The 14,216-nt window shown below is 37.5% G+C and overlaps 1 protein-coding gene across 1 annotated transcript; it reads left to right on the forward strand.

Moving 5' to 3' along the window:
* The first annotated feature begins 1,860 nt into the window (after nucleotides 1–1,860).
* Nucleotides 1,861–8,702, forward strand: LOC306911371 (E3 ubiquitin-protein ligase RNF14-like). The gene is made up of 8 exons (XM_079486666.1): nucleotides 1,861–1,990; nucleotides 2,755–2,915; nucleotides 2,995–3,125; nucleotides 3,245–3,736; nucleotides 3,831–4,059; nucleotides 4,234–4,406; nucleotides 5,880–6,010; nucleotides 7,133–8,702. The coding sequence occupies exons 1-8, from the start codon at nucleotides 1,941–1,943 to the stop codon at nucleotides 7,194–7,196; spliced, it is 1,431 nt and encodes a 476-aa protein (XP_079342792.1). The 5' UTR covers nucleotides 1,861–1,940; the 3' UTR covers nucleotides 7,197–8,702.
* Nucleotides 8,703–14,216: the final 5,514 nt, after the last annotated feature.

Consider the following 14,216-nt stretch of genomic DNA (forward strand, 5'->3'; position numbering starts at 1 on the left):
TTTGTTGTGTGACTCGTCTCTCTATGTAGGTAAGTCAGCTAGGCAACACGTTATAGCCAGCAGGAAAATTTCTCCGGTTACTTTCGTAATGTCGGTTCCCTGAGAAGCGAGAACAAGACATCTGTATAGGTGTCTGTGGCCTAGTGGTTAGAGCGTTGGATCAGAAATTTGCCGATTCGGATCTCAGTGCCAGCAGGTCATGATTGAAGTGCCATATATGCAACATTCTTGTCCATCACGTGCTTATTTGTACTTTTTCACGTTTTGGTATATAATTCAAATGTTTTTCACTCATGTCTATTCAAAAAATATATAAAAATAAATTACAACAAAACGAGCAGTTTGCTGATCTTTGTCTTTATTGAACATTACACATTGTTTGGTCTGCTTTGTAACATGACTGCAATTAAAATCTCAGCGCTATGCATACATGACTGCCTCCATATATGATTTAATAATCCCTAAAGTACTTCATTCAGTTCTTTTCTCTCCTTGACAAGTTACAAACGCTGTCTACTGTTGTTAGCCGTTAGCACTAGGTATTAGGAGGGGCTCTGGCATAGATAAGAAACCCTTATTTTAGTTAGATCGAAGGGTCTTTAAGACATCCAACTGGAGAAAGCGTAAAAGCGAACAAAACCCATTGACATCCGTTTAAAAAACTAGCCTGTTGCCTCCTTTGCTGTGTTCCGATGAAGCCAAGGTGATAGCATTAGCCGTTGCGCTTTTGGTTTTGGTGCTGAGGAGATTAAGTAACACGTCACACAACAGCAGATTCGACTAGGAGCAGGCACGATTCAGATATCTTAAAATATAATTGAGACTAGTCGAAACTGAATTAGAGATATCTTTAAATACTTTGCGTATTTGTGACGCGATAATTTTAGATATCTATGAGGTCATTACAGATATCTAAAATAGAGTTTTGACTATAGTGAAAACATATTTACAGATATCTCGAATCATATTTCTTACTAGCGCAATTATAATTGCAGATATCTCTAATTATCAATTTGACTAGTGAAATTACAATTATGACTCGTCGAAATACAATTAAAACTATCTAAAATATATTTTATGGATAGTCAAACCCAAGGTTTTTATGTCAAAACGGCTTGCCATAAGAAGTCATCTTCTTTACAGGTTTAATATACGTGACTTTGCCTCTTCTTGGATCATGACAGACAGTCAGGTTGACGTGCTCTGATAGGCCGCCCGACGTCGGTTCGGTTCAATTGCAGACGGGCTCTGGGCTCAACTGTTTTTCCTATCCTGGGTAGCCCGGATGTTACCATGTGAATATTTAACTTGAATTTTTCGATCTGAATTTGAGCAGTCGAATTAGACATATGTTTTCTTTGAAAAATATTAACTTGAAATTTTAGATCTGAATAAGAGCAATCGAATTTGATCAACCTGAATGTATTTTATCTGAAATTCTGTAAGTTGATTTTGTTTTGTATCTGAATTTGTGAGCATTAAATTCAAGTTTTTAAAATGGAAATCAAGAATTTTCATATTTAAATTTCATAGAGGTAAATTCGAAACAAATAAATTCAGATACAAGGTTTCCAAAGTAAAATAATTCAAACTCAAGTATTCATTGGCTGTTAAATTTCAAAACATTATGTCTCTTTTTTGCTTCCATACACATTGCATGTTCTTCCCTTTTTACTCCCACCAGAGGGCACGAAAAATCATTTTAATTTAAAGATTCTGGATTTTAGAGACATTTGTACATGTTTACGTGTGTAATATATATATATATATATATATATATATATAAATGGATAAAAATAATGCTGAACACCCCGCGTAAAAGTTCAAAAGAACGAATATGTTGACGTTCATACGTGAAACTGGTTTGGAAATCGTGATTGGTTAAGAATGACTTCCTTTCGTGACTAGCAGACTAAAGCTCCTCCCCCTCCCCGGCCTGTATGCGGCCAGCTGCTTCTGTCTGCAGTAGTTTCCTCTGCCACAGAACAAGGTTAGTGATGAATAAGCAAATATTTCCACGGGGCACAATTTACAAAATCAAACTGTTCAAAGAAACCGAAAACAGCCAGTCAGTACCTTATAAAACCTGACGTGTCTTTTATTTTTTACTTTTTGTAAAGTAGACCGCATTGAGCTTGACAGGAGGTAGCACGCTAGCTAACGTCAGTTCAGTGACGTTACATTATTATGGTCAACGAGTTGTTTTAGTTTAAGTCGAAAAATGTAACACCATGGAGATAATTTCGCCCCAGAGGTGCCCTGATTTAGGTCTATATCATCTATTTGAGGTTTGTAGTATTTATTTAAGTAGTCGCAACTAACTAAAACCAGGTACATTTGAACGTCAATAAATGCAAACGTCACTTAACAGTGTTTTGTTTCTGCATTGGTCGGACAGCAATGTTGTCGGACAGCAATGTGCTTGTTTTGTGAGTTCTTGGCAGTAATTCTTTTTGTTCTCTTATTTAAAAGTTTAACAGACAACGAGTTTCATCAGCTTTTGGAGTTTTCATTTTCTTCAAAGGGATTTAAATTTCCAATAAAGAGCACTGAGCCTTTAACTAACTAGCAAAAAGACTTGGTCAACTATAAACTTTGATTAAATTAAGGGTTGCATATAAATTATTTCATGTTGCCATTACGACTCTCTATACACATAGAGAGGCCCAGACTACTGTGTAGTATAGTACACAGTGTATGACTATAAACTATAACTAGTTTATTTGGTAAAACTGAAGTGCATATTGATCACAGGAATGTTCAGATGTCAGACAACCAGGAAGCACAAGAAGATGAACTGCTGGCTCTAGCAAGCATATATGATGAAGATGAATTTCGTAGGGCAGAATCAGGACGGGAGGGTGAGATCCATCTGTGTCTTGAGCTTCCTCCTGACTTCAAACTGATAGTGAAGGGTGAGATTACATCAGCTGCGATTTAAACCTAGATCTAATGTTGTTTTGATGCACTTATGTTTTGTGTACATTTTCACAGGGGAGAAAACCACAGAGCACGGTATATCATTTCTAACCCCCTTGGTTCTGAGTTTTGATCTACCTGTGGACTACCCTTCATCATCAGCTCCAGTCTTTACTTTAAGCTCCAAATGGCTCGCAAGAGTCAAGGTGGGTTCTAAGCATTCTGAGCTATTTAAAATCATTCAGTTTTGTAGTTCTCATTTCTGTGTGATAAAGGCAATACCATAATTTCTGCTCAATTCTTAATTTTTCTTGTGTGTGAAAAGATCACTGCACTTTGCAAGAGACTGGACGAGCTTTGGGAGGCGAACCGGGGAAACGTGGTTCTTTTCACCTGGATCCAGTTCCTAAAAGAAGAGGCTCTGCAATACCTTGGCATCCATTCTCCACTTGAGATCCAAAGATTTGCTGGTCAGTCTCAGGGAGAATCTGGCCAGTTGCAGGCAGCAGAAAAAAGTAAACCCAAAGAATTAGACCCAAGAGCTGTTCAAGAAGTTGATCATCGCACAGACATACTAAACCATCTGCTGGATTTTGATGAAGCTCAGAAGCAGAAAGTGTTTGATGGAAAGGTCTTCTGTTGTGGGATCTGCTTCTCTGAGAAGCTTGGTTCCGGCTGTTTGCTCTTTAAAGAGTGTCAGCACGTCTACTGCAAGGCTTGCATGAAAGAATACTTTGAGATCCAGATCAGAGATGGTAAAGTCCAGTGCCTTGACTGTCCTGAGCCGGAGTGTACGTCCATAGCCACACCGACACAGGTACTTATCATGACGACATTTTTTCTTTGGTGTGAGATTCGAATGAGTCTTCGGCTCCAGATCTAGTCCTGACAGCATTATATCGCTTTAATAGGTGAAGCTTCTGGTGGGAGAGGATGAGTTTGCCCGCTACGACCGTCTCCTCCTGCAGTCAAGTCTGGACCTGATGGCAGACGTTGTTTACTGTCCCCGCACGAGTTGTTGCACACCTGTGATGCTGGAGCCTGAGACCACTATGGGCATTTGCCCATCTTGTCAGTATGCTTTCTGTACCCTCTGCAAGCGAAGCTATCATGGCCTCTCTCACTGCTTGGCAACTGCTGGTAAGATCATGGTGGAATGGCATAGTAACAGAAGTAATTAAGATACTGTGTATGATGTTGACATTCCTATATTAGCATCCCATTCCTTCTGTAGTTAATGCTATAAAACATAATTGTGTGTAGCTTTCTTACTTCTTCTCTTTATATTTCTATATGAATACTTTTCTGTAACAGATGAGCTTCGTGGTTTGCGGGACGAATACCTTTCTGCAAGTGACCAGGGGAAGAAGTTTCTTGAGAAGCGTTTTGGAAAACGTGTCATTCAGAGAGCAGTGGAGGAGTCCTTTAGCACAGATTGGTTGAAGGATAACTGTAAGCAATGCCCATGCTGTGGCACTCATGTACAGGTCAGCATCTTTGCATTGAACACTCAAAATTCTAAGTCACAATAGACTCTGTCACAGTCAGCTCAGTTACATCTGGCGCACGAAGCGTCCTTAGGTAACATTTACGGTTTTCCTTTCCAGAGGCACCTAGGTTTAAGGTCAACGACTTGGGTCAAGTTATCCAAACAACCAAAAAGGGGAAAGGCTTTCAAAGCTACATCCACAAATATGAAAAGATACAAGTACACTTACTCTAGGCTTTATCACAGAGACACTCAACAATGCTCAGCTGTAGTGTATTCGGTTTGCTGAATGCTGAACATTAAAAAAACATTTATCGTTATCCTTTGCTGACAAATTACTTCAGTTTTGAGAGCTGAAGTGGCTTAGTGGCTTCACTCTGCATGCATATAAACACAATCTGACCAATCCAATTAAACCCAAATGGTTGTATTAATAGAAATTAGTTATCATCCATGGTTCATTCATTCATAGTTCAATTCAAGAGCAGAGATTAGAATTGTGTGATGCACATGTATATCAACAGTGTTCACCTTATAAACATATTCACATATTTTTAAATTAAGATCTGTTCTGAAATATTTAATTGTCCTAATATTGACGCTTATGACTGTGTTGAATAAAACTAAACAGCCACATAAACTCTCACGGATGTTTTAGTCTGATGTGTAGAACTGTACAAATATATACAATAATTGTTTTCTCTCAAATTCCATTATCTATTTGTTAACCAAAATTTCTCACTAATTGGTATGTGACTTTCTTCAACTGCACACAATTTTTCAAAAAGTTATTCTTTAAAAAATATCCTCTTCATAACTTTGTAAAGCCATTACATGGGGTTCATCCATCATGAAAGTAATCGATACGCCTCCAAGGGGAAACGTATGAAAATTAAGTAATATACACCTAGGATTATATACATTTTCTTTGTTTGTGCCTGATTTAACAAATGGGATACTTCCTCAAACATCTATATAATCAGTTGAGGTTACATTAAACCTGGTAACACTTTAGCGAACATTAGCTAACAATGAACAAGTTAGTTTTTCAGCAGTTATTAATCCTTGTCAATGTTATTTCATGTCAGTACAGTTATTCATGTTAGTTTTTTGTGCATTATTAAAATCAAACGTTGTCACGGTTAACATTAGGTGATGTATTGGTAAATGCTGAAATTAACATGAATTATTATTAATAAATGCTGTAGAAGTTCTGTTGATTGTTAGTTCACTGTTAACATTTGGCACCTTTTTGTAAAGGGTTACCTTAAACCTTTATGCACCCTTTTCTCCAGTAAATACTAACAACTGGTCAGGTTAGGAAAGTCATTCAATAAAATATGGATTTTATACATTGTTGTTGGGTTCTTTGAGTAGATTTGTAGATAAAAACAATGGTAACAGCTATACAGGCATTTCTGTGGTTCTTTGCAGTCTGACTGTATTTTGTGCCCTTTTCCAATTTCTGTAGAAGATACATGGCTGTAACAAGATGACGTGCTCTTCCTGCCAAGGGCGTTTCTGCTGGATTTGCCTGGGAAGTCTTAGTAAAGTGAACCCCTACAGCCACTTCAACAACCCCAACACACCCTGCTTTAACCAGTTAGTGCCTGCATACACAGTCCTCCACACACAGCCATTATAACGTTAACGTTTCACTGTCCTGCCTGTGGTACAAATATCATTAGAAATTAGAACTTAGTAATGCTAAGGGTTTGATGTTTCGTGTATGTATAGCTTAAACAACTATATGACTGGAGAGGCTAATGCTAATATTATATATGCCATTTACACATTTTATTAAGGTCAGCAGTATAACAGTTTCACTCGGTCATATGTCAATGTGACTTTGGATATTAGCTCCTCACTGCAGAACACAACATGGATCCATGTTCTGTTATTAAGGTCAGCAGTATAACAGTTTCACTCGGTCATATGTCAATGTGACTTTGGATATTAGCTCCTCACTGCAGAACACAACATGGATCCATGTTCTGTTATTAAGGTCAGCAGTATAACAGTTTCACTCGGTCATATGTCAATGTAAAAGAAATGACTTTGGCCATTAGCTCCTCACTGCAGAACAAAACATGATCAAAACATGATGTTCCTGCCAGATCACTGCGGTCTGCAAAGGAACAACGACTAGTGGTACCATCCCAAAAAGGAAAAAAGTCACTCTCCTGTACCTTCTCTGGATCTGTTCCACATTGGTGGAATGATCTACCAGCTGCTACAAGATCAGCAGACTCGGTTGCCATCTTCAAAAAACGCCTAAAAACCCATCTCTTCCGTCAACACGTCGCTGATTGATTTTTCCTAATTCTCTTCCCTTCCCTTCTTTATAAAAAAAAAACGTACTTACCTGTGAATAAAGTTATTCTTTTGCAGAAAAGAAACTTTTTTTTAATTACATATTTTGAACGCAGGGTTGTTGATGGGGTGTAGGAGGGTGTGAACGTTTGCCGGTGCAGATCCAGTGATAGTCCTGTAGGCAAGCATAACAATATGATAGTCCTGTAGACAGTTGCAACTTGCTCTCCAAATTGCGCTATGTACTGTATATAAAGTGGGAGTGCGCCCCTGGATCTTGTTTTCTGCGGTGAGGACCATCTTCAGCAGTTTCCTCCCTGGTCTTTTCATTTGTATTCATGTACTACTCGCATTAAGGCATGCTGAAGAGGGTTATGTTATAATTGTTACTGATTTTTATTTTCTCTACAGATTGTTTCAGGGATTGCAAATGGAGGAAGGAGAAGCCGGTGTTTGGAGCGATGAAGATGAATAAGAAGATGCTTAAATTTAAAGGACCTGTATATCCAGTGCACTTTGTTTCTCCATACACTGACCAGATTAGACAGAAACCAAATGATTAAAATCTGATCAGGGTAAACTTTAGTTTATCTGATCTAGTGTTCTTATATTTGCTATATTTTAAACTGTGCACTTCATTTCACTTTCCTTTCACAGTTCAAGCACAAAGTTCAGAGTAACAATAATTTTGTTTGCAAAGGAAGATAACATTTATAAAAATCTTGAACTCTTAAGTATAAACTTCAACACTTTACTTTTTGGTATCAGGCTTCTTATCCAGGTTTTAATGTTCATAGTTGTAAAATATCTGAAGTTTAACTACAGTTAAAACACATTTGATCTGTTTTACAGTCATGGCATGGCCTGACATTTGTCTACATTTGAAAATGATGGAATGTACATTGGACGTCTGTTTTCACAGGGTTTTATTTTAGGTTTTTATCATGATGTATTTGTTATTTAGCGGGTATCCTTGTTAATCATATTCGTGCCACTACAAATGGATGTTTCAAACATGTTTGATAGACTCCAGAGTAAAGTAAATGTTTAATTATTTTTGCTTTTGACAATAATATTTCTTAAGAGCCTGTGTGTCCAGAATCTCTGTCAAACTGCAGACTGACGCCTGAAGCTCCTCCCACTGTATTGTTTTGAAACGGCGAGGCGAGCTTTGTCATAGCTTTACCTTTGACACGCAAGTGAAGTAACCAGAGAGCGCAACGTAAGCTCCAGCTGGTAATGTCCTGGGGCTCGATTTTAGCCGCATCGATTACTGAAAGAAACACCTAGATATCATTCAAGTGAACGTGGATTCTGACGTAACTGTCATTGCGGGATCCGAAATTCCTGTTACGTGCACTTGCAGCATCTTCGAGCCTAGGAGCTCTTAAAGATAATAACGACATGCCATATAGTTTATAACTGACTACAAAAAGCTTGAGTTTAAAACGCTTTTTTGAGTGTCTGTATGTGTAATTCAGATTTGACAACTTTGTGTATTGCGAGCTGTCTTGTGAGACAACGTTACTTTTCAGCGCATTTGGTAAGTTACATAACTGCGAGAGCTGCTCAAATACATTAGCTTATGTGGTTAAGACTGTACGATGAAATAGAATAAAACATGCTACTGCAAGACAAAACGTAAAATGTTGCTATTATTTGTTTGTTTTTCTCACACGGCTTTAAATTTGAGTTTTTTTTTGTTAAAAAAAACATGAAATGTAACTTTAGGTAGGCAAACAGTTATTACTGTTAATACATTTAAAGTGTTTATAAACATTAAAACAGCGCTGTTCCAGTTCCGATTTGCGGGATGAGGTGGGAAATGTCCTAATTCGAGGTGTGTGAAACGCAGCAAAATGATCATGGTTTTATGTAGTTAGCTGTGTTGTTTTAGTTATTAGGGCCTTAAATCAAAACAATCCGACTGCAGTTTTAATTACATTAATTGGAATGCACAATAAAAACATTTTTTAAAGTGTCTGTGTGTATATGTGTCTGTAAGTTGATGTATGTATATATATGTATATATTATCTGTTTTGTAATTATTTTCTGGTGACTGTTTTTGACATTTGCTCTTTTGCATTAGGACACTTTTGTTATATTTAGAATGTTAAAAACAAAAATTCAAGGGTTTAAGGGCTCCCTTAAAGGGACAGTTCACCCAAAAAGTGATGCTGCGCTCGATGTTCCGCGGGACCCGTCTGGCACCAGGGCGCTATTTCCAGTAGTACTGAGGCTGCTTGGAAACACATTCCTTTAGTACTCATTCTCTCTTTTCCAACAGCCTTGACGGCCTGGAAACCATTTTAGATGTCATATGAAAATAAAACTAGTAGTGAGTGACCACCACTTGACATAGCAGGAATCTTTAACAGCCTCTTTTAGGCCCAATAACATGACCTGAACTTCCATTATGTTGTTTGCTCAAAACTGGCTGTTAAAATGATGCATTATGGATAATTGTTATTTTCTATTGAAATTAAACATTTTAGATTAAGCTTAAATTTAAAGGTGAACTCATTGAGTTTTTGTTTAGGCTACATTAACTTGTCTCTTGTTAGTCTTCATATTACAAAGTCGGGCACATACATATTATAGTTATTGTGATCTATAGCCAGCTGTTTGTACTTTTGGTGCATTGACCCTTCAAATATAACCCATGGTTTTACTAACGTACTATTTGCAGTATAGAGTAACCACAAATGTTGGCCTCATCGCCATGACCATATTAGCTATCTGTGACCCTGAATCACAAACCAGTCTTCAGTAGCACGGGCATATTTGTGCAAAAGCCAACAAAACACAGTATGGGTCAAAATAATATAATGATTTTTAGCACAAAAAAAATCTATCAAGTAAATATCATGTTCCATGAAGATATTTAGTAAAAGTCCTACCATAAATATATCAAAACTTTATTTTTGTGAGTAATATTCTATGCTAAGGACTTCATTTGGACAACTTTATATGCGTTTTTCCCAGTATTTTTCTCAGATTCCAGAGTTTTAAGTAGTTGTTTCTCTGTCAAATAATTTCCTATCCTAACAAACCATGTGTATTAATGGAAAGCTAAATTATTCAGCTTTCAGTGTATAGGCCTTCATGTATATATATACAGATGTCGCACCTACAGATTAATTAATTAAACTTATTGCAACATCTAAACCTACAACTTGCTTATTAGACCCCATACCAACTAAATTATTAAAAGAGTTACTACCTGTTATAATATTTATAACATTATCAACTCGTCAATGAATCTAGGCCATGTCCCAGGACCCTTTCATATGGCCGTCATTAAGCCTCTAATCAAGAAACCAAACTTAGATCCAAATGAACTAGGAAACTATAGACCGATTTCAAATCTCCCATAGCATCAGATAAAGGTGACATCTCACTCCTGGTCCTGCTTGACCTTAGTGCTGCGTTTGATACCGTAGACCATAACATAAATCGCTTACACAATTATACCTGTGTTGAGGGACAGGCACTACAATGGTTCAGATCTTACTTGTCAGACAGACATCAATTTGTCCATTTAAATGGGGAATCATCAAATCTAACACAAGTAAATTATGGATTACCTCAGGGATCGGTTCTGGGACCCATGCTGTTCTCCATATACATGCTGCCCCTCGGAAACATTATTAAAAAACATGGAATTAGCTTCCATTGCTATGCAGATGATACTCCGCTATATCTCATCAAGACCAGATGATTCCTCCAGCTATCCAAATTGGCAGAGTGCATTGAAGATATAAAACATTGGATGAACTGTAATTTCATTATTTTAAATTCTAATAAAACAGAAATATTACTTATCAGACCAAAGACACGCAAACGGAATATTTCTGATTATAAACTGCAAGTTGAAGGATGTACTGTTACTCCAACAAATACAGTGAAAGATCTAGGCGTTATATTAGACAGCAACCTGTCATTTCGAAATCACATCTCAAATGTCACAAAAACAGCCCTTTTCCACCTAAGAAATGTTGCCAAGTTACGAAATATTATATGTGTTGCTGACGCGGAGAAGCTTATTCATGCATTTATGACTTCAAGACTTGATTACTGTAATGCACTACTTAGTGGTTGTCCTGCATCATCAATAAACAAACTACAGTTAGTTCAGAACGCAGCTGCCAGAGTTCTAACCAGGTCCAGAAAATACGATCACATAACCCCAATTTTATCAACTCTTCACTGGCTACCCATTAAGTATCGTATTGACTTTAAAGTTCTTTTAATCACTTATAAAGTCGTAAACGGTTGACCCCCTACCTACATAACAGAGCTTCTATCACACTACAACCCATCATGCTCTCTAAGATCTCAAAACGACATTTAGGACATCTGAATCAATGGCTATTTCTGAGGATTTCTCAGCTGACAAAATAAGACCCTGAGCAACAGCAGCAGGTGTCTGGGTCAGGCTTTTTGCTTCCTGGATAATTTTTGGCTTTAAGGTTCCGTCCCACTTTTTCATTAACTTCGAGTATACAGTATGTCCAAATTGAAGAGAAGTTTAAAATCTTGATTCACCTTAAAGAACATTCATCAGAATAAGACACCAATGCATTACAGCAGGGGTGTTAAAATGGGGTCCTGGAATGCTTTGGAGCGATTATAGTCTCATTAATTATTCATGCGTAAAACAAGATACACACATGCGTAAACAGTTTCGCATGCATAAAACCTAATTTACGTGCACATAGTATATATTTACATTTACGAAAAGCAATTCACGTGCGTAAAACAAAACTATTTTCTCACAAATTACGTTTCACAAACATACAACTGCGCACATAACTTTCGAAAAGTTAAAATGTACGCGTTTGTCTTGTTTTACGAATGTGCAAATCGTCACACACGTGTGAATCGCCTTGGACGTGTGTGTGTGTGTTTTTTGAGACTCTCCTGGCGACGCAACCCCTTCCACTTGGGTTGTCGTACTCTTTAGCCAATCAGATTCAAGCTTACCATTCAACCATTCACAACCCGCTGAGGGCGCCGGACTCAAGGAAAACGGCTCTGCGCAACTTTAGTGCAGTTTGGCTCAAATAGAACGGAAATGATGCATCACCCTCACCGCACGTTAATCACATCACAATCTTTTCCACGCTTGCGCAGTTTTGTGGGTACAATTTATTTTATTTTTTACTGTTAAATAAAATACAATACTCAATTTACTTCGCTGCTGTCCACCTGGTCTCATTTCACTATATGTTCTGTCAAGTCAGTTTGAAATACTGTAATGTTTCCCCTGACTTTGTAGTTCTTTCTTCATGTAAATTAATATAGTCTATTTAGACATACGTGTTATGTTCCTTATTGGCTTCTGTAAACGCCATTTAAGGGATTATTTTACTAATGGATAGATATATTAGCCTATATAGACCCACACTAATAAATGACTACATTTAAAGTTAACTAGTATTATCAGATTTTAATTTAAAAAAACGACACAAACCGTCTTTGACAATACTACTGACCGCAGATAGAAACACGGTAAGGTAAATAGACATGCCATACAGCAATGAATCGCAAAATGGGAGGAAACTTAAGATTTGCAGTGGATTAAAAAACTTTATTCCACATGTAACCAAAATCATCTATGTTCATGTAACAACTCTATTATTTTGGATTGCAACCACATAAACACATCGTAATGGTAACGTAAGCAACATTTAAAAACATAAAAACAGACAAGCCTACAAAACAAAATATGTGCCGCCTGCACCAAAGCTGCGCAGAGCCATTTTCCTTGAGTCCTGTAATTGGTTGAATGGTAAGCTTGAATCTGATTGGCTAAAGAGTACGACAACCCAAGTGGAAGGGGTTGCGTCGCCAGGAGAGTCTCAAAAAACACACACACACGTCCAAGGCGATTCACACGTGTGTGACGATTTGCACATTCGTAAAACAAGACAAACGCGTACATTTTAATTTTTCTAAAGTTATGTGCGCAGTTGTATGTTTGCGAAACGTAATTTGTGAGAAAATAGTTTTGTTTTACGCACGTGAATTGCTTTTCGTAAATGTAAATATATACTATGTGCACGTAAATTAGGTTTTATGCATGCGAAACTGTTTACGCATGTGTGTATCTTGTTTTACGCATGAATAATTAATGAGACTAAAATCGCTCCATAGAATGCCGGTGTCCTGCAGAGTTTAGCTTTAAACCTAATCAAACACACCTGAACCAGCTAATCAAGGTGTCACTAGGCAGACAATAAATGTTCAGACAGGCGTATTGAGCCAAGTTGGACCTAAAGTCTGCAGGACTTTGGACACACCTGCATTAAAACAGTTACTCAATTGAAATATTACTTGCCAATCCTTTGGTATCTAAAAACCTTGGGAATATTTCTGTTGCTTTATCTGCATTCTGAACAAGTTCCTGGCGATGACGAAATGTCTGTCTCATCTTTTCAAAAATGGTTGATTCAACTTCTTTATGAGCGAGAAGCGAAATGGCCTCCAAAGCAGCATCGCTTTTTTTTAATTAACTATCAAATAAGTATTATAAAATAAATATTTTAGAAATAGTTGACTGAATGGATATACACCTAGGATGTCATGAGGGTAAATAGGTTATGGGGTAATTTTAATTTGAAACCATTAATGGAAAAACACCTGATTAAAAATATCAACTATATCCCTTCTTAGAAAATGGTTCTTTCAATGACGGAAACAAAGTCACTATTCTAATGGCATACTGCTCTCTGCGCTGCATGGGTGGAATCCTCCTATCAAAATGAATGTACATGCAAGACAGTGAGTTATGCACATAGCACTGGTGCAACAGAGGTTAAGTTTCGTTGCACATTCTAAATAGTTGTAGACCACATCCACAAGTACAGTTCATCACACAATCAGGCAGGTAACTGAGAAAAAACATCAACGTTTCATAGTGTTGAAAATACTACCCAACACGGTTACACAAATTTAGAAATTTAGCAAACAGAGACAGCGGCTGTGCCATTGCTACCCATAAACTGTGAGATGACATCACAAATATGTTTATTAGCGTAACTTGTCACGAAGCGCCTTAGTTATTAGGCAAAAACTATTTTGTTGGCGAGTTGCTATTTTGAGCCAACTGAAATAGACTGCGCTATTGATCGACTGAAAAAGTCAACATCTTTTTATTTATGGAGCGTGTTAGTAATATGCACCTATAGGCGGGTGCGCAACGAACATACATTCTGCATATTACACACAGAGGAACGCGGAGCATTTCCTAGAACTATGCGTGTTATCGTCTTCTTCTGCAAGGCATATTTTGAGTTTCTGCACGAGCGCCCTCTGGCTTTCATATGCAGCAGCATTTTACCGTACTTTACTCACAAGCTGTGTATAAATCCCGTGATGTATTATTCCTGTTAATCCATCACTGCCCAGATGTGTTTCCTCTCAATGGGAGAAGTGGTCGGGTCTTTGCTCTTGCAAATTTTGCCATGTAAATAGTGAATCCGCTATGGC

Source organism: Barbatula barbatula (genome assembly GCF_947034865.1).
Source record: "Barbatula barbatula genome assembly, chromosome: 22".
Classification (NCBI taxonomy): domain Eukaryota; kingdom Metazoa; phylum Chordata; class Actinopteri; order Cypriniformes; family Nemacheilidae; genus Barbatula; species Barbatula barbatula.